General features: G+C 37.7%; 2 protein-coding genes and 1 long non-coding RNA gene across 6 annotated transcripts; 2 read left to right on the forward strand and 1 right to left on the reverse strand.

Annotated features, from left to right (window-relative positions):
* Nucleotides 1-226: 226 nt before the first annotated feature.
* Nucleotides 227-2662, forward strand: churc1 (churchill domain containing 1). 2 transcript variants are annotated; one of them, XM_028439954.1, is made up of 4 exons: nucleotides 227-418; nucleotides 950-1097; nucleotides 2154-2224; nucleotides 2436-2662. In XM_028439954.1, exons 1-4 carry the CDS (start codon nucleotides 380-382, stop codon nucleotides 2526-2528), a joined length of 351 nt encoding a protein of 116 aa, XP_028295755.1. In that variant the 5' UTR covers nucleotides 227-379; the 3' UTR covers nucleotides 2529-2662. The 2 variants fall into 2 exon arrangements, with proteins under 2 accessions (XP_028295755.1, XP_028295756.1); XM_028439955.1 differs by having other exon boundaries at nucleotides 950-1085.
* Nucleotides 2663-2767: 105 nt separating this feature from the next.
* Nucleotides 2768-18112, reverse strand: ttbk2b (tau tubulin kinase 2b). 3 transcript variants are annotated; one of them, XM_028439952.1, is made up of 15 exons: nucleotides 17962-18112; nucleotides 13806-13915; nucleotides 13549-13696; nucleotides 12021-12094; nucleotides 11789-11929; nucleotides 10820-10924; nucleotides 10661-10726; nucleotides 9513-9605; nucleotides 9312-9437; nucleotides 9055-9212; nucleotides 8624-8822; nucleotides 7066-7280; nucleotides 6526-6985; nucleotides 5300-5994; nucleotides 2768-4242 (listed from the first exon to the last, which is right to left on the reverse strand). In XM_028439952.1, exons 2-15 carry the CDS (start codon nucleotides 13872-13874, stop codon nucleotides 3897-3899), a joined length of 2895 nt encoding a protein of 964 aa, XP_028295753.1. In that variant the 5' UTR covers nucleotides 13875-13915; nucleotides 17962-18112; the 3' UTR covers nucleotides 2768-3896. The 3 variants fall into 3 exon arrangements, with proteins under 3 accessions (XP_028295753.1, XP_028295754.1, XP_028295752.1); XM_028439953.1 differs by lacking the exon at nucleotides 17962-18112 and adding an exon at nucleotides 14230-14436 and having other exon boundaries at nucleotides 8630-8822; XM_028439951.1 differs by lacking the exon at nucleotides 17962-18112 and adding an exon at nucleotides 14230-14436.
* Nucleotides 18113-18977: 865 nt separating this feature from the next.
* Nucleotides 18978-22177, forward strand: LOC114457869 (uncharacterized). Its single transcript, XR_003672964.1, has 4 exons — nucleotides 18978-19141; nucleotides 19500-19590; nucleotides 21205-21373; nucleotides 21767-22177. It is a non-coding gene; the product is annotated as an uncharacterized LOC114457869 (long non-coding RNA).
* Nucleotides 22178-25036: the final 2859 nt, after the last annotated feature.

Genomic DNA, 25036 nt, shown 5'->3' on the forward strand with positions numbered 1-25036 from the left:
TTATTTGTTTTCTATGCTTTGAGTTGATGTTTTCTTGGCAAGTTCTGGGTTTTGATGTTTTGTTGTAGATTGCAAAGTGCCATGTTTGTTTATTCTTGTACGTATTAGTCAATTAAAACTAAATAATAATGAAAATACAAAAAAGTCCTGCGTCGCCATAAACTTTACGTCAGTCACGTCAACTTTACGTCTGCCGTCTGATTGGCTGGATGGTAAACAGATCTACTAACAGTATGGATGCAGTGTTAGCTGGCTCGCTAATAGACTGTTGCTTTTCCGGATCTTTTACAGGTTTAGTTTTTGACGGAAGCTGGGTTTAAGCTTAAATAGCTTTGAGTGAACGTCGTAATTTTGCTTTTTACAGCATTTTTAGGTCAAAATGTGCAACGGTTGTGTGCAAAAAGAGTATCCAGACCGGGTAAGTTCAGTCAAACGACAGACATTTGTTGTCAATAAATAACCGAGTTGTCCCATTTAGCCACAACTAGCTAGTGCTTTGGTTCTACTCGTTACCGAGCTAACACGTGACGGAAATTCGTTACTTTTCCTGTTTGTTCTTGATCAAATGAACTTCATGTTCAGTGAACATAATAATTTCTCATTTTTCATTTTGTTTGAAATAGTAATTGGATTAGCCTAAATCGGTATGAATAATCTTAAGGTTTCTGTTTTCTGACTAGCATTGTTACTACCATACACTGAAATGTCAATGTCTGCGTAAAGATAACAAGCAACGAAGTAATAATTTACATACTTGTCCTTATAAATTAACTCATTTGAATAGTTTATATTAATTTTTGTCATCTGAATTTTAGTGCTTTTTAGGGCAAAAACTTAGGCATTCACTACCCGGGAAACCAGAAGATATGAAACACCATCACAAACGATGACGCCCTGAATTATGGACTTGGTGACATTGTGTATTTTTCTATTTGAATGGCCTGTACAGGGGAACACCTGCCTGGAGAATGGTTCTTACCTGATGAACTACTTGGGCTGTGCCAACTGCCATGAGAGGGACTTTGTGCTGATCAGCAATAAATCCACACAAGATGAGGATGGAGAGGAAATAGTCACATATGACCGTCAGTGTCACGGTTTGGTACAACAGCAATATTTGAAATAAGCACTGGAAGTGTGCAGAAAACCATTCTTCACTTCCTCTGGATGCTGCTGCCTGGAAGAGTTACGACTTAAAGAGTTGAAAATGCCCAACATTTGAGTTTGTCACTTAAACAGTCATTCATCAAGAAAGCCAAATGAATCGTTTGATTAGATTAATAACAAAGAATTGAATGATTTGTGGGAAAAGGTAAAGCTGTCATGAGAGGTATAATCATTTAATACTTTATGAGGAAAAAAAAAATAGAAAACAAACAAAATGAACAATGCCACTAACCCAACAGAAGACAATGACAAAAAAAAAAAATGAAGACAATATAAACTACAAATAAATGAATTCCTAAATAAACAAAGCAACTTTATGATTAGCAGAACCGTCAAGAAAACTTTCATTTCAATAACAAATCCAGTAAATATCTTGCAAACCAAATTAAACGTAACAAGGTAAAATCTACCATCTCCGCCATTAAGAATTCAGCAGGAATGCCAACAAATTCACACAATAAATAAATCAAATATTTAAAGAGTTTTATGCTGAACTGTACTCTTTAGAAAATATTCCAAAAGAAGAAAACTTTAGATCATTTACCCCAGCTCTCCACTGGAAAAAAAACCAAAAAAAAAAACCTTGTCTGAATAAACAAACAAAACCTCAACTTAACATACTGTTCTAAAAGAAGACAAAATGAATTTCACTGGAGCTATGCACTCATTGGTCGCTGTACGTGTATACTTTTGTAGAACCCAGTGGGCCAACCTTCTGTTTTCTGGGTCTAGATCAATAATGTCATTTCCTGCAAATTTACTGTGAATTGCCAATTCAGTTAGATCCTGTGCATCAAACCCATTTTTATCCAAAATGTCTGTGGTTCATATGTAATTTTTTTTTTTTGTACCACTTCTTAATTATTGATGGTTTAAGAAGTTAAAACCATTTTTGTGTCAAAATGAAAAGCTAGTTTTTCTATCTAATGCTAAATAATTTCAGATACTGAAATCTATTCATACATTTTTTGTTTTTAATTTTCCAGATGTGTGTAAAAACTGTGACCACGTCATTGCCAGGCATGAATACACCTTTTCTGTCGTCGATGAATATCAGGCAAGTCAAAGTCAAGACATTAAAAGTGGATTTGTGTGTGAAGGAAACCCTGTACGTTTGTTATTCTCACTGCTTTGTTGTGTGTGTGTGTGTGTGTGTGTGTGTGTGTGTGTGTGTGTGTGTGTGTGTGTGTGTGTGTGTGTGTGTGTGTGTGTGTGTGTGTGTGTGTGTGTGTGTGTGTGTGTGTGTGTGTGTGTGTGTGTGTGTTTAGGAGTACACTATGCTGTGTATGCTGTGTGGGAAAGCAGAGGACTCCATCAGTGTGCTTCCAGACGACCCCAGACAGTCAGCCCCACTTTTCTAAACCGCTTCTAGATTAAACCCGCACTTTTAGCTTTCAAGCATTCACATTTTTATCAAAAAAAGTTTTAACTAAATTTTATATATGGATAAATACATTGTATGTTTATTAATAAACAATTTCTTTAACTAAAAATGGTTTGGAGTCTGCGTTTTCCTGCTTAAAGCATTAAATAGGTTGGAAACACCCAACAATCTGTTTCCCACTCCTCCTGCTGATCAAAGACGACAGCAAACCTGGACCAGGATCATAATGGGATGTATTTTTGATAATAAGCAGTTGAATGAATATATACATTTAACCAATAGTAAAAATAAAAAATTAAAAAAATCCATTAAAAACAAACATTTGCAATGATACGCATGCACGTTTACAATACTGTAATATGAATGCATTTCATATGTACATTCTAAATATGCTGATGTCATCTGTGTGATGAACATTCTCTAACAACCAAAGAGTACACTAGCACGTGATGAGATAAAAATGATTACTTCATTGACACTAGCTTTAGATCAGTGTCAAACTCAAGGCCTGGGGGTCAAATCCGGCCCCCTGGAGTATCCAATATGGCCCGCAGTAGAAAATAAGTGTAAATTATACCAAATAATTCAGTTTTAGATATCTCAGTCTCTCTTAATTCATATTATAAATAAAACTACACAATATTTGCAGGAGCTTGGAATTTTCCCATGCCTATATTGAATGGTTACAGCCATTTTTTTTCATCAGCAGATTGTGGCAATAAGAGCTATTTCTTTTTTTTTTCTTCTAAAATGCAGCAATTTCCCACAACCAATCAGAAAAAAATCATTTAAATTTCAACTAAAAAATGTTTCATAAAATTGAGTAATTTTGAAGTCAAGATATGTGATCTATTAAAATCTGAGGCCTACATGAGATAAAACAGGTCCGTATTTGGCCCCTGAACTAAAATGATTTTGACACCTCTGCTTTAGATGATTGAATACTGCCTGTGGTCTGATTTAATGTTCTACTGTAAAGATCCTATTGTGACTAATTGGTGTCGTGTTAGTGTTCTTTGCTGATCCTATACATCTACAGTTAGCATCATTTTTACATCCCTCATGTATCACATGTTTTTGGTTTCAAAGGAGGCCTACATGGGGTGTTAGCTGAAATGTGACACGAGAGCCTTGGCTTCCTCAATGCAATATGAGTCAAAGCCACAATGTCAAGTCTTAATGACACATCCAGCCAACAAATAAATAAATACATATCATACATTTTACTTTACATACAGTACATTCTCTGGAATAAATATCAAATTTACACATGCTTCCTGGGACTGGATGTGAGGCAGCGTCGTGCTACGAATCGCACAATCCACTTCAGTCCCCTGTGATGAAGTCACCGCGTCGCTTTCCCTTTACCCTCAATGAACAAGCCCTTCCCTCTGGAGCTGTGACCCCACGGACCCTGGCCCCCAGCCCTCTCCTGCAGGTGAGCGTGGCGTGGAGGAGGGGAGCTGGAGAAGCTGGACGGAGAGCGACTGCGTCCTTGCAGTGCCGCGCTCTCGCGGAGCTCCTGGCGGGAGGGGGAGGAGCTTAGGGAACGCTGCAACGATGAAGAGGAGCTGCGTGGACGCGGTGGTGGGCTGAAGAGCAGCCCGCCCCGGTCCTGCATCAGCTGGGTGAGGCTGGCGAGGAAGTCTGCATCACTGGTGCTGCTGGCACGGACTCTCAACCGCCGGCGTCTGGAAAACAAACGAGGAGAGATTTTTGTCTTAGTACAACCTCTAACCACTGAAACTGTAGCAGGACATTAATAAAATCAGTATTATTTAAAGAGTCATGAAGGATAGATGTGTTTAATGCAGGGTCAATTACATTTTTAGATTACAATTACGTCTTCAATTATCCATGTTCAATTACAACTCAATTACAATTACGTTGACCAGCATTTTTCCTCCAATTACAATTAAAATTCCAATTATTATTTCCCCACTGAAAGTCAATTACATTCTCAATTACTGAAGTTGAATTACATTTATTCACAATTACTGAGCCTTTATTAATTAAGCCTATAAACCTTCCTCTTGCGTTAGCTTTGTTATCTCTTATGATAACGATGTCATAAATCAGCTGTTAAAAACACTAAAAACATTATCTATCATCTAATTTCTTTCTTATCTCTTGGTTAGCTGTTAGGCTTCCTAATCAATGAAAATATTGATTTTAGTGTATTTGGTGTGGGCGTCTGAGCCTTCTTTCTGTCGGCATACCCTTAAACTAACTGACAGGTAAACTTGATATGAAACACATTTTAATAATTAACTACGCCATAAAACTATAACATAGTTCCCCAGTTTAGTGTTGTAAATGACAGTTTGTATAGAATGTTAATGCCAATTACAATTGCAAAGTGAATTATCTGAACTAAATTACAATTCAAGTATGATTACAACAGTAACAGAATTTTCCAGTTACAATTACGTCATAATTGTAATTTATTATCAATTACACGATTACATTTATAATTGACCCCAATCCTGAACATATGTGCAGATTTGAGCAAAATGGCAACAACCATCTCTCAATGTAAAGCAAGGATGTTGGTTTTTTACTCCTGGCTGCTCTAAAATACCTTTTTTCCCTTCATACTAATGACGACACATTACGTTAGTTTGTTTAAAATAACATATGTTCTTCCCTTGTTTAAAATGCTAGAGAAACATTTACAAATAATAATTAATCTCCTGTTCAGATGAGCTCAGATTTACACATTTGTAGCAGAGCTGCAGAGGCTCCTACCTGTTATCAACACATGGGCGGATGGGGGGTTTCCCAGGAGGGGGTCGAGGCAGGAATCTGCTGGTGAGCTGCTCGGCCACAAACGTGGCACTCACGGGTCGTGGGATCTTACTTCTGCTCCCCGATGAGGAGGAGAGGGATAGGGGGTCCTCTCCCATGCAGTCGGACCTGGAGCCGCGCTCTGATGGGAGTCGGTCTCGGGGGAAAGCACATGGAAGGTTGTCACAAGACAGAGATGGAGAGGGGGAGTGAGTGGGGGAGCCGGGGACTGGACTGCTCCAGCGGTGACGCCTCTCTAAGTTCAAGTCTCTGCTGGGTGAATCCAGGGGGTTGGAGGGGTCTCGGACGGGGATTCGACTGAGTTTGGAGGAAGATGGCGAGTCTCTTCTTCTCAGCAGCACTGGAGGCGGAGAGGAGGAGACGGTGCTCTCCATAGCACCACCCGCCGTGTCACCTGGAGGCTGCTGATTGGGCTCCGAGGAGCGGTCAGGAAGGCCAGAATCACTCTCGGGGTCTCTATCGGTGGTGAGATGAGCTGTGGATCCCTTTGCTGGACTTGCCCCCAGCCCTTCCTTCATCCTCTCTGCATCCTTTGTGATTTCCTCAGTGGGATCATCAGCTTTATCCGACGGTGCCTCTAGAGGTATCGCCTCAGACTTCTCCTGGACTGGGGACTGTGGTGCAAAGCTGGAAGACTGTCAGGGAAAATGAAAGTAGGTTCAATGTAAAGCCTGGGATACATTTTCCCTACAAGTTCAATAAAATTCAACCTTTAGTGCAGGAGTGTGAAACCCATTTTAGTTCAGGGGCCAAATACCGAGCAAGTTGATCATTATTATTATTATCAATATTGTGCCCTAGTTTGCACTTATACGTATATATAAAATACAAAATATGTAAAAAACTAACTATATCCAAGCAATTAGTAACAAATATCAGTCCCAACAGGATCTTCACTTTAAATTTCCTTGATTTGCGAGCAATTTCTAATTAATTAAGGAAAATGTTATTCGATAATTTGAGGAAAATTAAAAAATTTCGCAAGAACGATGATAACAGTTTAAGATTAAAAATGATGCGATAAAAGCACCGGGAAAATATTGTTGACATTTACACAATGACGCCGTCATTTTTACTTTCTCCTGCGGGACAAAATTGGAAGCTCCAAAGCGTCGGATTTGGCCCCCGGACCGTGAGTTTGACACAGGTGCTTTAGTGACTCCTACCTGTTCCAGCTGAGATCTTCCCATTTGTCCCAGCATCCCTGGCAGCCTCCTGTGGCTCAGTAACCATGTGCCGGGCACTGCCATGTGGGACAGGACGGGGCTGGAGGGCGCTGCAGTGGACTGTCCATCCTGTGGCTCTGAGGAGTGGTTCTGGTTCTGGTCCTCAGGTTCAGCGGTGACGTGGGCCTCGGCCTTGATCTCGTTCAGAGCGTCTGCAGAATGCTTCCCTCCTCCAGAGCCGCTACCTTGTTCCAACTCCAGCATTACCCACTCCTGAGAGTCCCCCTCCTGAGGCACAGGGCTGAAGTTCACAGCAACAAATCCACTGCTCACAGCACCCTCTTCTGGGTCGGGGGTCAATATGCCAGAGTGCTCCTCGTTGCAGGAGGGCGTTTGCTGCCCCTTTTCAGGGATACTTTTCTCCCCAACGTGAGGACGGATTGGCCGTTGTTTCCCCAAACTACAAAAGAACAAAACAATTTTACTTCTAATGTCAGTTAAAAGAAAAGTAAAGACTGCGTTTTGTAAAAATGTACTGACTATGCCTCGAGGAATCTCTCGATGGTGGGCTTGGGTTCCGGGGTGAGTCTTTTTTCAAAAGCCAGGCTCTGGCTGTGCCTAATCCTGCGGAGCAGTGGTGCAGCCCGGTCCAGGAACATGGTCTCTGATCGCACTCGTCTGGGTGAGCTCTGCACAGAGCCAGTGTTGGGGCTCTGATTCCCCTGATTCTGACTGTGTTCATCCTCACTCACCACCTGAAAGGAGGAAAAATAGATTAGATATTAGAGAGAAACACTTTTCGTTCAAACAGACTAAACCTTTTTAAATGTTAGTAACTACAGTCAACCTTCAGAGCTTTACATATAAGAGTAGCCTTCATTGTTTTATTGTAAAAAAGATGGATCTGAACATCTTTTATGTGCATGTGATCAGTCAGACGGTTTTCTTCTCACCAGATAGTTGTCTGCATTACATAAACACCCAGATGTGCAGCACTTAAATAAAAAACCATCTTCCCACTAATCAAAAAGCTGACTCCTCATAAGCAGACCTGGATGTCCTCCTCTGCCAGTGGACGATACATTTAGAAACTCGTAAAACCCATTTGTGGCCACTAAAGGAGTGGAGCTGACGCATCGATGCTGCCTGAGAGCATTTCCTCTCTTGTAAATATTCAACTGAAGGCAAATGCAAAACACTGCTGACTAGTGATGCACAGAAATTCCGGCCAAAAACCGAAAATGAACTTTTGGGCCATTTTCACTGTAACAGGATGTTGTGATGACACGTGCTTGTTTGGAAACGCGCCAACTAACAGAGCGGCTGTTTTTTATTTAATCTATGAGTAGGGACAAGTTTTTATTTTATATTGTGCATTGATGGAATGTCATTGTTTAGTGTATAAAAATATGATCTTCCTTTTTCTTTTATTTATTTCTTTTTTGCCTCGTCTGCACATGCTGTCGAAGGTCAACACTACATGTAGTGCAATCACTTTGCAACAGCTATGCATGTTTTATTATTGCAATTAAATAAATGCATTTATTTTATTGCACATTTATGACCACCACTACCTCAGGAAGGGTGAAAAACACTTTATTAAAGGGAGAATATAAAAAGAGAGGGCAGTGTTACACCTTGGTGAGGGGGAAAGGAACAGGGAAGAGGGAGTCAGGGTAGGAAAATGGAAGGGGTGGGGAAAAGTCGCTGAGAGTGCAAAGGGTTGTTACAGTTGTGCATATTGGGCTAATTGATTAATTCTTTGAAGCATTAATATTAATTTATACAATTGCAATGCTTTGATTTTAGTGAGGTTAGTACACATTTACACCCATAAATGCAATGGGATTAATAATTTGCATAATAATTTATTTCGGCGTTTCAGTTTCCGTGCATCCCTACTCCTAACTTCAATGGGATCAACCATTCTGAATCAAGCAGCCACTGTATGTACATTTTCCATCAAATGTAAAGTTAGGAGTTAAAGTTCTAGCAATGTGTTTGAGTGTCCAATCCTCTGATACATTTTGATGGGAGGTGATTTAAAGATAGTGTTAAAATGATTGGTTTAACAATAAAGGACAGTAAAATACATTACCCTGACCTTCCTCGTCATCATCGGCTGAGCAAGTTTAAGGTTCCGGTTGCGATCCATCTCTTCCCACACGTCTGCGCCTGGGGTGGTGGGTGTGGGGATGGGGGGGCAGTTGTCTGCGTCACTGAGGCGCTCCCCTTGTAGGACATCCTCTGTGTTCTCCCTCTGCAGCTCGCCCGGCAGCACCGAAGCATTGGCCATGCTGTGAAAGAGAGGCAAGGTCACCCAGAGGCTCGTTTCCAACACACAATATACAGCTGCTATTTCACCGGGACCTCTGACTGTGCACAATTCCTGCTATAAAAAGTCTCATCGCTGTGTAATAATACATCCCCTTGTAATGTTTGAAAAATAAGCTGTGCGGCAGCATCACAGATGACAATAATCTTGATTTTCCTAATAAATTCAGTGTATGGTTTGTGATTATTTCATACCCTAAGTAAGCCGGAGTGAGGCGAGTGAGCTGCTGAGCTGTGGTTGTGGCAGCAGTGATATTCAGCATGTCCTCAGTGTCACATTTCTCCCAGTCATACGGGTCATTCTCCAGCACATTGTGGCTCTTCATAGCGCTCTCAAACACTGACATCAGGAGCTATAACACACAGAACACAAAGCACACGCGTCAGCATTTGAACAGAGAGGAGGAATAAATGCGGCGTGTGCAAAAACGACAAAACAAGAGACGGCTGACCTGATAGTCGGGCTTGGTGAAGTAGTCCAGGGTCGTGATGTGATCCAAGAAAGTGTTAAACTCAGAGGGAAGGTGCTTCAGCATGAGGCGGTGGTCGTACGTTTCTTTTAGATTTCCAACTTGTTCCTGAGAGAAGAGAAATATCTGAGTGCTTAAGCTCAACATTGGGTTGGTCATAATGGCAAAACCAGGAATGCATACTTTGTCTTTAATTTTTCTCCATGGGAGCTGACCGACAGTAAATTCAACCAGCATGTAGAAGAGCGACCACAAGTCATCGTGACGACCCATTTCCTGCAAATTCAAACACACAATGTCAAAAATAATGATTCTTAATTTCACATATTACATTTTGATAAAGGTTTGCCCTCAGATAGGTATGTACATGTAAATGTAGAACAACCATGTACAGTCCAGAAGAGCTGCAATCTAATGAAACGTAACCATTAAAAAAAAATGCCTTTACTGCTAAGAAAAAACTAAGCTGGCAAAAACCAACACCCTGTGTCAAAATCAAACAGTTATTTAAAGAGCTCATGACAAAAAAATGATTGAAAAAAGCATTAATAAAAAAAAGAAAAGGCATTGACATAATAAAATGTTTGCCATACTGTTGTCATCCACGAGAAAACAACCATTTCAATACAGAATTCTGTCCAAGATCTGCCTTTCTTTTAGAGGAAATACAGTATTTATTAAGAAAATCGATTCACGTCCGAATCGCGATTCTTATTCATCAAAATTTTCAAGAATCAATTTTTTTAAAAGATGTTTTTCAAGCCATCTCAGCGCTTATGCAGTACTTTGGGAAAACTTGAAATGTCCCAACCCACATTTTACGGCGTCATCCGGAGCTAAAAAAAAAAAGCCAAACAGCTGTTGCTACCATCTCACCAACATACACTCCATCACTTTACTAAACTTTATGTTCCCTAAGTTAGTACTCTGTTTACTTTTGTGGCCTCATAAAATTGATATGTAGTCATTATTTATATTTGAATCTGCTGATAAACATCACAGGTATTTAAATGTCATATTTTATTTTCATATATACTTTTAAATGTTCTTAAAATGTTTACTTTCGAGGCTAATAAGTGGGTATTCATGTTTACTTAATTCAACAAAAATTGAACAGTTAAACATTTATTTTTCTGTATTGATAAAATGAGAATTTATTTTATTGTTTTCAAAACTACTATTAAGTGACATAGAAATGTTACATTTGGCAAGGGTAAGAGTGCTAATTGTGAATCAAGAATCAGTTTGAATCAAGAACTGGAACTGTATCGTAAGTTGTTGGAAGATTCACATCCCGAGTATTTATATATTAGTTCATGGTCAAAACTCACCTTGTTCTTGTGAGCATTTACTGAAGCATATCGCACAGTCCCTCTGAAACCTGCAACAGGACGAGGCTGAAACAGACCAGAAAAGCATTAGAATGGAGGTTTTTTTTTTTTAATTAAAAGCCAACACATTATTTTCAGGAAGTGCAGCCAAGTACTTACTGGGCGAACTTCTTGGCTGGAGTTGGTGAACTGCCGGGCCAAACCAAAATCAAGCATATAGCAACATCTGCAGGTAGTGGACAGTCGCCCCATCGCAAAGTTTGACTGTAAATAAAACAAAAACACATGTAGTAAAACAAGTATGGTACAAAGTGATGGGGATGAAATAAACATGTGAGAAAAGAGAACTTTAAAGAGTAAGTACACCCAAAACCAACTTTTTTCTGCTATATACATCCTCGTCCCACTCTTCACATTTTAGTAAAAGTACTTTAATTTTGCGTATTTAGCTGTAAAATGTCCGGTATACTGGCCACTAAGGGTTGAATGCCGGCTATTAAAATTGAATTTTGCTATTGGTTGAACGGTAAGCTCTTGAAACCCCTGCGTCATCACTTTAAATGTTGGCCCTACCCCTCCTATAAAAGTTGAGAGAAGGGAGAGGGTTTCCTCCAATCAAAGCCCTCACTGTGCATTGATTGACAGCGTAAATAAGGAAGTCTAATGCTCCGTGTGTTTCTGCGGTGATGTTTTTGACTCTGTGCTTCTATGTAGAGCAGATTCTGTGCTAATCAGAGAGCTCATAAAGCTATGTGTGTATTTACAGACACATAGTGTGCGTTTTCCCGTCTATTGCATGTGTGCGGACGTGCGTGTCCGTCTCTCTATGTGCACGGGGTGGTGGGAGAACAGGCCCCTGAGTGGTGTCTGTTTCACATGGTGATTGTGTGTGCCTGTAGTTGTAGTGACAAATTTCAGCTTATGAACTCGGTATGTGTGTGTGTACAGACACATCATTGTGTGTATTTCCTTCTGTCTCTGTGCACAGTGACCAGGCTATCTGAGTGGGTGTGTCTTACTGCTACAGCAGTAACGCCCACAATCAAAGCATTTTTTTAATTTCCCTCCTAGTGGCAGGTCAGCAGAAGGCAGGGGTTTGCTTACTCTTTAAGCTAATGGTCAACTTACTGGTTTGATGTCACGGTGCAAGAAACCCACAGAATGGATGCTCTCGATAGCTTCCAGAATCTGCTTGCCGAGTCTCAAAGTTGTGGAAATGGAAAAAGTGCTGCGAGCCATTGTTCGACGCAAATCCGCCAGATTTCTCCCCTTTAGACAAATACCAAGTGTTAAATGTTACATCTCATAAAAGAACAAGATGAAGGAGAAACTCCACAGGCTGGGAATCTATAGATCTTACCTGGAGCTCCATGACAACATAGTTGAATCGATCGTTCCTTCCACAGCCAACGAAGCGACACACGTGGTCCTTTCCTGTCACAGAAAAACACGAACAAACATTAACAGGACATCTGGTTTAGCCTAGCACAAGAAACACAAGGAATTTAGGGACTCTAATTTTCTATGATTCTGGAAAACAGACGGGAAACACAGAATTCATGTTCTGAAACAGGAAAAACAACCCAAAACTGTGTTTTTCCCCCTCTCTCTCTATTTACCTCCATGTTTTCGGTTAAATATCACACATTTACTGATGGAAGATGGGTGACGGAAAGTCTAGCAAGAGTAGCAAACAGATGAAATATGTCCAACTTCGCGAATTATCTCGTTCAAAATCTTGTGCTACGATTCAACTAGCGATCGTATTTTTCTGTGACTGAAAATGCATGCAGAGCTTCATCTAAAGTGTGTTTTTTATATGTTATGACTTCATGAAAATCTCAAAAGGCACTGGCACAAAGGATTAGCTGTTGGTGTATTAGTTGAACTGGTGATCATTGTACTTGGTGGCATGTCACGGCAGAAGCATTACACAACCACGCAAGATTTTGTGCATGTAATTAAAGGTTTAACAATGTTTTGTCCCAGTAAAAAAGGAGGCTGATGTTGTGAACGGACATGTTAAAGCTCCTGTAATGTTGTCTTTCATGATTTCTGCGTGATCCTAATGCTGCGATCACACCGGATACGTCCAGATTATCATTATGTTTATGAGAGGAGAAAAAGGAGTACAGCTCCTCGGTTCAGCAGGCAGTGAAACTCACCGAGTGGGATGTGTCGCTGGTGGGCGGTGCTTTGCTTCAAATGCGCATATGAAGCGAATGGAGACATTTTTTGATCCTGCGACACGTGCGGAACGTTTTGTGCGGCAAATTTTTGAAGTTGAAATTCCGAGTCCCAAGGCATTTCTACTGTTTCTAATATTTCTAATGGTTTGCCGATTTCAAACTTTTCACTGATCTTATTTGTGTGTCTTGAAAGTTATTACATTTCTGAAGTAATAAAAAAAATCATATGCACATGCATCTTATTTTAAATTACTTGGAAATTGATATTTCAATGTTGGAAATTAATATAAAAATGTTTTTTTATTCAAACTGAACTGGAAATCGCATATGTATAATATCCAAACCAAAGTACGAAAGCAATAGCATTAATATCTAAACAAAGATATACATTAAATGAAAAGAGTTTGCTCTACTGCTCTTTAGTTATGCCCTACATAAAGGTATGGGGGGAAGTATATATTATTACAGAAAAAAAGCAATTACTTACAAAACTTACAATGAACCAACAAATAATATATTCATCTGCAAACACTAAAATTCTAGGATTTAGTGCTAAGCTATACACCTTAAAGTCAAAAAGTATCCTTCTGCCAAAAGCACTCCAGGAAATGTTCCAAATTAGAAATAATCAATATGATCTTAGAGGAACTGATACATTTACACAGAAAACCTACAGAGAATCACTGCAGAATCCCTTACCTTGTAGCTTTTTCAGCACAGCTACCTCCATCTTTAGGACTTGTTTGGGCTGCTGGGCGGACTCGACCTTTAGGGCGACAGTGGCCTGACTCAGCTGGTCCAGGACTTCATAGATCTCCCCAAAGCCACCACCTCCAATCTTCCTCGTCTGAGGAAAAGAGGAAGAACTCATCATCATCATCGTCATCCAACATGTGTGAAGATGGTTTTTGCATGGTTATTATTTTGTGATTTATCCTGCATGTGTTGATACATACCACTTTCCATCTGTCCCTCACCACGTCTGCCACTGACAGGATGTCTGCGTGCTCTCCAGTTCCACTCATCCTGAGAGCTCTCAGCTACAGCCTCCTCACTGGAAACGCAACTGTCAAAAACACAGGAGTTCAGGATCAAAGCAACCCACAGATCGACCCCCATGCCCTCCGTGAACCGTTCAGCCCTAATATAACCTGGAACAATTAAAAAAAAAAAAAAAAAAAAAACTATCAAACGCAGCTAGCATCAGCCCGAGGCTAAATCACAACAATGCTAATTTAGCTAATTCAACTACATCCACAATGTCGTAGCTATAGCTGGTCATAAATAGCAAACAACTGGTGAGCTGTTAAGAAGCTAATCCCCCTGTGTGAGCGGTGGTCTTATAAACAAGCTAACTCACGGGATAACCGCGACTCTCACCTTTCGTCGCAGCGCCAATGCGGCTCCTGTCACTGTGTGAAGCCCCAACAACAGCCTCCATGCTGCCGCAGCGCTCCGACTCATTCAGAGCCACTGTTTACTTTAAAGAAGACTCTAGGCGACCATAGCGAGTCATGATAGCAACATATAGCACACTAGCCTGCTAATGGATGGAGAGCGACACCCCAGCACAGCGGTGTGCTGACGTCACGGGGGTAGTCTCCTCTGATTGGTTCGGAAACTCCCGCATCCACGAGGAGTCCCATCACACGGAGAAGAAACTGGCGACAAGGCAACGAGTACAGATAGGCAACTAGAGAAAGGCAACTACAGATAGGCAACTAGAGAAAGGCAACTACAGATAGGCAACTAGAGATAGGCAACTAGAGAAAGGCAACTAGAGAAAGGCAACTACAGATAGGCAACTAGAGAAAGTCAACTACAGATAGGCAACTAGAGAAAGGCAACTACAGATAGGCAACTAGAGAAAGGCAACTACAGATAGGCAACTAGAGATAGGCAACTAGAGAAAGGCAACTACAGATAGGCAACTAGAGAAAGGCCACTACAGATAGGCAACTAGAGAAAGGCCACTACAGATAGGCAACTAGAGAAAGGCAACTACAGATAGGCAACTAGAGAAAGGCAACTACAGATAGGCAACTAGAGAAAGGCAACTACAGATAGGCAACTAGAGAAAGGCAACTACAGATAGGCAACTAGAGAAAGTCAACTACAGATAGGCAACTAGAGAAAGGCAACTACAGAGAAGCAACTAGAGATAAAACTAGAGAAATGTAACTACAGATGATCAACTACAGATAATCAACTACAGATAATCAACTACAGATAACCAACTACAGATAACCAACTACAGATAATCAACGAGAGAAAGGCAACTATAGAAAAACAACTACAGAGAAGCAACTAGAGAAAGGCAACTACAGATAGGCAACTACAGATAGGCACCTAGAGAGAAGCAACTAGAGATAAAACTAGAGAAATGTAACTACAGATAATCAACTACAGATAATCAACTACAGATAATCAACTACAGATAATCAACTACAGATAATCAACTACAGATAATCAACTACAGATAACCAACGAGAGAAAGGCAACTATAGAAAAACAACTACAGAGAAGCAACTAGGGAAAGGCAACTACAGATAGGCAACCAGAGAATGTCAACTACAGATAAGCAACTGCAGAGAAGCAACTAGAGAAAGGCAACTACAGATAGGCAACCAGAGAATGTCAACTACAGATAAGCAACTGCAGAGAAGCAACTAGAGAAATGCAACTACAGATAGGCAACTAGAGAAATGCAACTAGAGAAAGGCAACTACAGATAGGCAACTAGAGATAACCAATGAGAGAAAGGCAACTATAGAAAAACAACTACAGAGAAGCAATTAGAGAAAGGCAACTACAGAATGACAACTACAGATAGGCAACTAGAGAAAGTTAACTACAGATAAGCAACTGCAGAGAAGCAACTATAGAAATGCAATTACTGATAGGCAACTACAGATAACCAACGAGAGAAAGGCAACTTTCGAAAAACAACTCCAGAGAAGCAACTAGAGAAAGGCAAGAGTGGCAAATACAGAATGACAACTACATGTCAGGTAACTATCGATGGGCGCCTAAAGAAGGACAACTTGCAGAGCTAGGCAATGTGCAAAGCAATTATGGAAGAGCAACAATAAATGCAACTAACAGAGGTGCATCCAGCAATGGGGCAACAATAAAGCAGAGAGGCAACCCAATGAACCCATATGAGCAAATAGCAGAGCAGGTTCACAAACTTTTCATGGTCCCGTAATCAGTAGTATGTTTAGTTGTATTTGTGGATGATATTTTTTTTAGTTTGAAGTTATTTTTGTTTAATATTTATTCATTTATCTATCCATTCATCCGTTTTCTGACACGCTTGCTCATTTTTTCAGGGGTGCGGAGTTCTGCTCTCCAGCTCTCATTGGGCGTTAGGCGATGGTACAATCTTGACAGGGCACCAGTTCATTGCAGGGAAACACACAGACACACAGGCAACCACTCACACTTACACTCACTCCTAATGGGCATTTTAGAGACTCCAGTCAACCTAACAGTCATGTTTATGGATTGCTGGAGGAAGCTGGAGTACCCGGAGAAAAAAACCCATGTATGCACGAGGAGAACATGCAAACTCCACGAGGAAAGGACCATGGTCTACCCCTTAAAACCCAGGATTTTCTTGCTAGGCGGACATGCTAACCACTACACCACCGTGCACCCAAAATTGTAGGCAAAATTTGGCAATTCTGGCTAAATAGTAAATGTTAAAATGGACTATCAATGTCAATTTATCAATATCAATATCTAGTCATTCACAAGTGAATAACACATTTACAATAACATAAAAACAAGCAGCATTTTGACTTGATTCAGGAATATAACTGAATTAGTCATTAAAGTTTGCAATAGAAAATAGAAAACTTTCCCAAATATAAATCTAGTTCAAATAAAATGCAGTACAAAAATATCTGAGCTGGCACATCTTGTCACTTTGTGCCCTAATCCTGGCTATAACAAACATTATCACAAGTTAATTTGAGAAAGAAAGTAAAAAGAGTCTCTGGAGATGCCAAAAATGTGTGATATTAAAATGGGGTCACGACCCAAAAAAAGTTGGAAACCAACGATGTAATGTCACATACAATTTAGCCCTACAGCAAAAATTCTCTGAATTTTATATGTTGTTCAGAAACAATTTGTAATTAAATAAAAATAATAATAATCTGTAACCATGGCTAGTCTTAGATTTGGCTAATGTGTAATTCATGGCAGTGCATGGAGGCTCCTGACTGCTGGTTGATTTGTAATCCGATATTCTTATTCATTCCAAACATCAAAGTGGTTCTGTTTATCATACTACAACACTTGGTTTGACACAAAAAAAAAAACAAAACAAAAAAAACCTTTTTCATAATTTGAAATGATTTTTCTATTGGTAGTAAAATTCAATAACTTCACTCTAATTTACTTTACACTAATGAAATTATGTCCAAACATCAAAGAGGTCATGTTGATCATACTACAACAAAAAATATTTTTCAAAATTTAAATTGTTTTTCATAATTATAAAAATAAAATAGATCTGAAATCTAGAGGAAGAACAATAACCTGAGAATAATGAAGGGAGCATCTTAAAGAGGTCAAATAACACACTGTAAACCCGGACATTGAAAGTAATGAAATTTATATATATATATATATATATATATATATATATATATATATATATATATATATATATATATATATATATATATATTACTAACTTAATGATGTCAAGTTGGTGTAACATGTTCTGCAAACACAACTTAAGTACAACTTAATATAATTAAGAAATTACATGCTAAGAATGATCAAGTCCTATTATTCAAACAGGGATTATTTAAAAAAAACAAAAAACAAAAAACAATAATAATTCATGGAGCACTTTAATGTAACTGTTTTCAGAAAGTACACATACCCAGTGATCCAACCTTTTAGGATCTGGAAAATTTTGACTTTTAAGTTAATCAACTTAAAAAATATTGAGGCTATCAATTGCCTTCATTTTTTTGAGTTCTGGTAACTTATTCAGGTTTACAGTGTGGTTCCAATCAGACAATGCAGCTAACATGAAACTACAGCCGTTAGCCAGCCACCAAACACTAAAGTGAACATAGATCGATAACTTACCTTGTGAAAGACTTATATCTATCTATGTAGACAGAGATATTGTAATAAATTACGCGTAACCAACAGTAAACTGTTCAGTGATGAACTAATGGGACGATTCCTACGGTAAACAACAGTTTACGAGCTCGTCTGTGTCAGAAAGTGAAGATTCAAAGTGATAGCTTCTGCACTGTAAAAAAAAAAAAAAGTAAACAGTAAAATAGCGTAAAACCCAAAACGTCCTTTTACTGTATTAAATACATCGAATAACAGTTAATTGTGAAACTGGACAAAACTTTATTTTTTACTGTAATAAAATGTTGAAATGATAAAAATTTTCTGTAGAAACAAATGAATATACGTACATTTTAAAAGTAAATATCGTAATGGAAAAAAAAAATGTTTGAAAACCTTAGATTTTACGGCATTATTTGGGCAAAACTACATCTTATGGGGTTGTGCACATTAGAATTTACAGTATAAATCTGTTGATTACTAAGCAAACAAAAACCTTTATTTTTACAGAAGCAAAATGTTAAAAAATAGGGTCCACTGTAAAAAAATACCACCAGTAAATACTATTAAAAAGGCAAATATCAGCAGCAAAAGACAATAAAATTTTATCTTTTTTTAATTTATTTTTTAAATTCAGATACTGATATGCACATTAATAGTTTGGTCTGCAGTATATCATTGTTAACCTTTTCATAAAAAAAAGTCAACAGCAAAAAATGTTTAAAATAAAGTTTAAGGTTGCTGAATAAAATTGATTTGAATAATCGTTTCTTAATTTTTATTTAAAAACAACTTTATGTTCTGTTATGTCTCACGCTATATTATCAGACCACCTTAAGTGTTTTAATTTAAAGTTAGATGGGTCCTCTCAGTTTAAGGTACACTCCAATACAGTAGGTGGCGGTAGTGCGCCTGCAACACTAGGTGCCACTCGCCAAAAAAAAAAAAAAAAAAAAAAAAAAAAAAAAAAAAAACAAGAAGAAGAAGCAGAAGAACACGTCATCTGACAAAGACCAATAGCGTGGCTCGTTGCTGAGACGTGTACAGACCGCTCTTTTTACCTGGACACCTGATGACCTCGCCTACGGACACAGTTTTGAATTCGTACCAGCGCCATTTTAGCTGCTCGGACCACAGCATCTTTGGACTTTTTAGACATCCTGTCAGCTTTAAATTAACTCGTGAGGTGAGTACATGTGACTTCAAATTATATCTGTTATAAAAACCCACCAGCACAGCTATGATAGATAAGTTTATTGAGTTAGCATTACTGTGGCGAGGAAAGCATTGCCCGTGATTAACTTCTGTGATGATTTGATGTGCTTAATTTGTTAAGGATGAATTACCAAAGTTTATGTGGTAAAGTAGTTCAGTCATTAAGGGACTACGTGCCTCATTGTAAACTGCATCGGAATGAACCACGTTTATTTAGGCGTAATGAAGCTGACTGCAAGCAGACATGTACCAAGTATGGCACGTTTAAGGCAAATTTTCAAATTAATTTTCCTCTCTTCACAATATTACGGTTTTGTTTTTGTGAACAGCATCAGAGGAGAGTGACAGGTGAAACTGTGTCAAGACAACGGCGGGAAAAACATGATGAAGATGGAATAAAACCTTAGCTGGAAATATTTGGTATGTACAGTATTTTACCATTTTGACTACTTGGATGGTCTAACTCTTAATGTTATTGACTGTGTATTTAGTCATTTGATTGTAATATGTAGTCTGTGCATTTTAGGCTCTGTGGTTATGTCTTAAACTGCTGTATTTTTCAATAGATTCACAGGCTGTAAGTATTTTTGCTCATTTATCTAAAATCAAAATTATGTATACATTAGAAATCTTCACTATTTTCTAGCTTGGTTGTGTGCCCCCAAAAATCTAGAATTTTGTCACTACCAAAGTAAAATTAAAAAAAAATTCAACTATTCATTTTATACATTCAAGGTTCAAGGTTACGTTATTTGTAGCATTAGGTAGATTTTTTTTGTTTTACCCTTTTGACACTTGCCTAACTATTACACCGTATGTTTAATCATATTGTTGAAAAACATTCAGCTAAAATTACCACAATCAACTAATGTATCTTTGATTAAATGTTTTATTATAATACATTAAGGCATGCACATTATTTAAATTAACTTATACCAGGAAGTAAAAAAATAATAATATTTAAGTAGTTTGGATAAATCTCAGCCTGAAGCAAACGACTACTTATGTCATTGTATAAAGCTTAACGTCTAAATAATGATACTTGAGAAGTAGCTTAGCCTATTACTGAACTGTTAATTCAACTTTCCAGCATTGCACAAACTATATTAAATGGTGATGACAGCAGTTGACCATGTCAGCAGATATGCTGACTAATGGTTGTACACTCAGGCTGAGGAGGTTGGGTGGTGTGGAGGTCAGCTGGCTTGGTCCTGAATGTTCTGTCAGTGTTGTAGGGGCGTATGAATTAGTGATAGGCCGATACATCGGCCGATTTTTGCGTTTTTTACGTGTATCGACATTGGCCGATGTGGGCTGCTGCGTTCGCCGATCTGCATTATTTACAGAGAGCAGAAATGATTTTTACTTTTTGTTCTAAGTCATCTGTTTTTATTATTTGTTAAATATTTTTTACTTGGTGTCGTTCTAACTCACTGTTGTTAATTTCAATAAATGTTCATTTTTTAATTGAGACTCGTACCATTTGTTATCGTTGTGTAATTTTTATGACGTAAATTGAGGGAGCAAAAGTAGTATCGGCTTCAAATATCGGCTCAAGAAAATCAGCAGTCCGTATCAGTCATCGGCTAAGGCTGATGGGAAAAAAAATCTGCATCGACCCTTAAAACCCATATCGGTCAATCCCTAGTATGGAATAGGGATTTACATCATGGAAATTACACAATGATGATGACAAATGGTACGAGTCTCAATTTTAAAAGAACAAACATTTATTGAAATTAACAAAGGTGAGGTAGAACGACAAGTAAAAAATATTTAACAAATATTAAAAACAGGTGATGTAGAACAAGATCAAGTAAAAAACATTTCTGCTCTTTGTATATAATGCGGATCGGCGAACGCACCAGCCCACATCGGCCATTAATATCAGCCGGCCGATGTATCAGTCATCACTCGTATGGAAAGCAGCACAAACTTGTTTTTCACTTATTTTCTTTTAATTTCTTGTCTTGTTTTTGTCATAGTTATTATTTATGGTGTATGCCCTTTTTGTTGTTTTCGCTCTGAATGCAGAAGGGATCTAGCCAGTCCACAATGAAAGCTTCATTGCCAACGTTGCTGTGAGTCTTCTGGCAGAAATGATGACGCCTGTATGAATTCTTTGGTTTCCCTAAACATCACACCCTCTGTACGAGGCTCTCACCATCTTCAATTATGTCTGCACCTAAAGATTCAATAAGAGGTAAGCAAGGGTATTGATCAATTTAGCAAAAGATGGACAGAAAACGCAAATCTTAATCAGTCTAGCTCAGGTTCATTGTCCAGGTGAGTAGTTTCATACAATGAAGGAAACTGACACTATAACATGATGTCTGATCACTGTCACATTCAGTCATTGACTCCAAGTTCTGATAAATCAATGGGAAACTTAAATACACTGTAACACAAATAATGATTATAATTAGGGCTGTGTTGTGAATGTATCACTTTTACATAAATAGATTTAAGAACTGCAAACTTACTACTTAAATAATTTATCATTGGACCTGTTTTTGACAACAGGTTTTGTTCATTACTGTACATTTTGCTCAAGCACTGATCAAACTTTTGAAACTTTGTCCATGTTTTGCTGCAGAATGGATCCTGCCAGTCCAAAGTGAACTCCTGATGGACATCTCAGTACTCCAGCAGACTAGTGGTGTCCCAACTACGGCACGTGGGCCAACTGCGGCCCACTATTCATTTTTAATTGGCCCGTGGCAAGTTCCAAGAATATACTGGACTATGGCCCAAGCATGAAACTTGGCTGCACTGCCAGTGAGCCGCCCAGCTGTATTTTGACAGTCGATGGGCAAAAAATAGTCTACGGCGTGCTCATTTTTAATGTATTTTTTACCATGGTGTGTATTGAGTATGCAAAATATGAAAGATGATTTAAAAAAAAAAAAATGTTTTTGTTTGATATGTATTCAAGACATTTTGACAAGAAATACTGCATATTGTTAACTGCACTTTTTATTTAAAAAATAAATAATGTAAAAAATCATCATACATTTTTTTGTTTTTTGTTGATTTGACTGCTATTAAAAACACATCCAAGAATGACTGCAGATTGTTCATTTCACTTTTTATTAGAAAGAAGAAATATGAAAGATGGATAGATAAAATGTTGGATTTATTTAACTCCTTTTCAAGAGACTTCGATAAGAATGAGTGCATATTGTTAATATAGGCTACAAAGTTTCATTTTTAACATTTTTGGTTGGCATCAATAATTTTATGTTTATAGTATTTTTCAAAACAAATATTAGTTGATCTGTTAACAAGCCAAACTTAATTGCACAACAAACTCGAAATATATAATATAGATTTTTTTTTTTTTTTTTAATCCCCATCCCTTCCTCATACAGGTGGACCACCATCCAGAGGCAATTAGAGGCAGCCGTTTTGTGAATGAACAACAAAAATAAAATAAAATCTAAAAATTATACAAATCCCGTTCATGAAAAGCAGTGTTGTAGCTTATTGATTTTGTTTACTTAAGTAAACCAGGGACTATATGCCTTACCTTGGGTAAGTGGCCCCACTGTTGGTGTATTTTTTCATATGTAGCCCTTGGTGAAAAAACATTGGACACCCCTGACCTGGACTACAACAAAGCTTTCAACTAAACTACCAGCATATTAACACATTCAAATTTATTTTATATAAAATTGTATTTCTGAATAAATCAGGTATATTGTTTTTTGTTTTTTTAAAAAGAGATACAAATATAGGTGATATTGTAATTTTCTAAGTCGTCAAAAAACAAAACTCAGTATATCTTGAATCTCAATATATCGCCTAGCTCTAATATGAACTGCTATAACATGTTTAACCGTGTGACATCAAAATTGCCAAAATTAAACAAAAAGCGTTTTATTTAAGAAAAAAAAAAAATCAACAAACTAATACATTTCTGGACTACAACGAGACTTTCAACTAAACTACGGGCATATTAAATAATAGACATTCAAATTTATTTTATATTTAATTTTATTTCTCAATCATTGAAATGTTTTGTTATGTCTATGAACTTTACTCAACAGTATCCGTGTGATCACGCTCAACTCCTTCTTCCGGAACGGCCGCTGAGTGAAAACAAACGTACACGGATGCAGTACTGGGCGTGTTCGAGTGATCTGATTGGACAGTAGATTGTGACTCGCTGTCATGTCGAGGGTCACTCGCATAGACATAATATACGTACACAGCGCATCGACTGCTGCCGCCCACGAGAGCGGTGCATCAACAGGGCGGCCATCTTGGGCCGGTGGCAATCGCTCCTACATTGCATAACATCTATAGAGGAATGATGTGTTTACACTATTAAAGTTGTTTTGTTATAAATCGCTTTATTTGTTTGTAATAAACGTCAGACATGTCAGATGTGCTGAGGTTTTTATTGACAACATTACTTAAGGCTATATATGCATTTTACAATTATTATGAGTGTATAATTGAACTACTACTGTATTATTGTTATTGTTATTCTTAAAATCATCATTATATTATCGTGTCATTATTTTTATTATTAATATTTTACAGTATAGTTACTGGTATTACCATTGTATTATTATTATTATTATTGCTATAAATATTATTGATATATTATTATATATTCTATTCTATAATAATAATTAATATTATTATTGATATGTAACATTGTTTATTATTAAAATTATTGTTTTTTATATTGTATTAGTTACTGGATTCTTATTGTATTATTTTGTTATTGCTATTATTATTATTATTATTATTATTATTATTATAAACGTTATTATTATTATTATAACCATTACTACTTATTATTACTGTCACTATTATTATTATATTCCTATCATCATCATCTTTATTATTATTGTAGCCAAATAACTGAAATATTCAAGGAACAAGGACATAAACAATCCTCAGAGAAAATGATCTACTAGAGTATTTAGTATTGTACTTCCTGTCTCAGCAGGACTATTTGTCCTGTCCTGTTAAAGTTATCTGTGTTGAAGGGCCACAAAACCTTCACGTTTCACTGCCAGTTCCCATTAAACTACTGTCTTTGAGGAACCGTAAACATGTAAGCAATGTAGCCGAAGATAAATAATTGTCTACAACAAAAATAATTCCATCATTAATTAGGCCTATTATTATTATTAGTTCGAATAGACGCTGTATTGTTTAACATGTCAAACACTCAAAATGTAATATTGGTGAAAATGACTGTGTTTTTTGTACTAACAACATCAAAACTGAAGAACATCTATTCTTTACTTGTATTTATACAAACATTTTCTGGGACAGCTTTTGTTTATGGGTTTCGTATAATAATTTAAAGAATATGATATAATGACTTGTACTGAGGTTAAATTCGGAGCTATTTTGAAGAACAAAAAACAAACAAACAGTTTACGGTTAATAATCTTATCATTATGGCAAAATTCTTTATACACAAATGTAAATTTGGTGCCACTAAACCTGTTTTTATTGTGTTTCTAAAAGAACTAATATCTCTGAAGGACTCTTTAAAACTATGTAATTCCATGAAGGCTGTATGGCTTTATAATAATCTGATAGCTTTGTCTTTTGACTCCATTGCACCTTAATGTTGTTGGCGTATACAATTGTTACAAATTGTAATGTTCTTTTTTTCTGCTCATTTCCTTGTTTTTCAATGTGCAACTGCTCTTTGAAAAACGTAAGCCTGTAAGATTCATTTGTTAATTAAAAAATAAAAATGAAAATAAATAATAACATGTCCATGCACCGCTGCCTCCAGCAGCACCGTTCCAAGATGGCGGCGCTATAGACGCGTCCGTGCGGCGTCTACGTAAATAATGTCTCCGGTGACTCGCGCCTGTTCGGGGTGAGGCGG

This window comes from Gouania willdenowi, chromosome 24 (genome assembly GCF_900634775.1).
Source record: "Gouania willdenowi chromosome 24, fGouWil2.1, whole genome shotgun sequence".
Lineage (NCBI taxonomy): Eukaryota > Metazoa > Chordata > Actinopteri > Blenniiformes > Gobiesocidae > Gouania > Gouania willdenowi.

Excerpts from the sequence above, each read along its gene's own strand:
- churc1 (XM_028439954.1), top strand. The coding sequence starts at position 380 with ATGTGCAACGGTTGTGTGCAAAAAGAGTATCCAGACCGG. Across the intron at positions 419-949 it reads AAAAAGAGTATCCAGACCGG|GGGAACACCTGCCTGGAGAA; the intron begins GTAAGTTCAGTC and ends TGGCCTGTACAG. Across the intron at positions 1,098-2,153 it reads ATATGACCGTCAGTGTCACG|ATGTGTGTAAAAACTGTGAC; the intron begins GTTTGGTACAAC and ends TTAATTTTCCAG.
- ttbk2b (XM_028439952.1), bottom strand. The coding sequence starts at position 13,874 with ATGAGTGGAACTGGAGAGCACGCAGACATCCTGTCAGTGGCAGACGTG. Across the intron at positions 11,930-12,020 it reads ATGTTGTCATGGAGCTCCAG|GGGAGAAATCTGGCGGATTT; the intron begins GTAAGATCTATA and ends ATTTGTCTAAAG. Across the intron at positions 9,606-10,660 it reads TAAATGCTCACAAGAACAAG|GAAATGGGTCGTCACGATGA; the intron begins GTGAGTTTTGAC and ends TTGAATTTGCAG.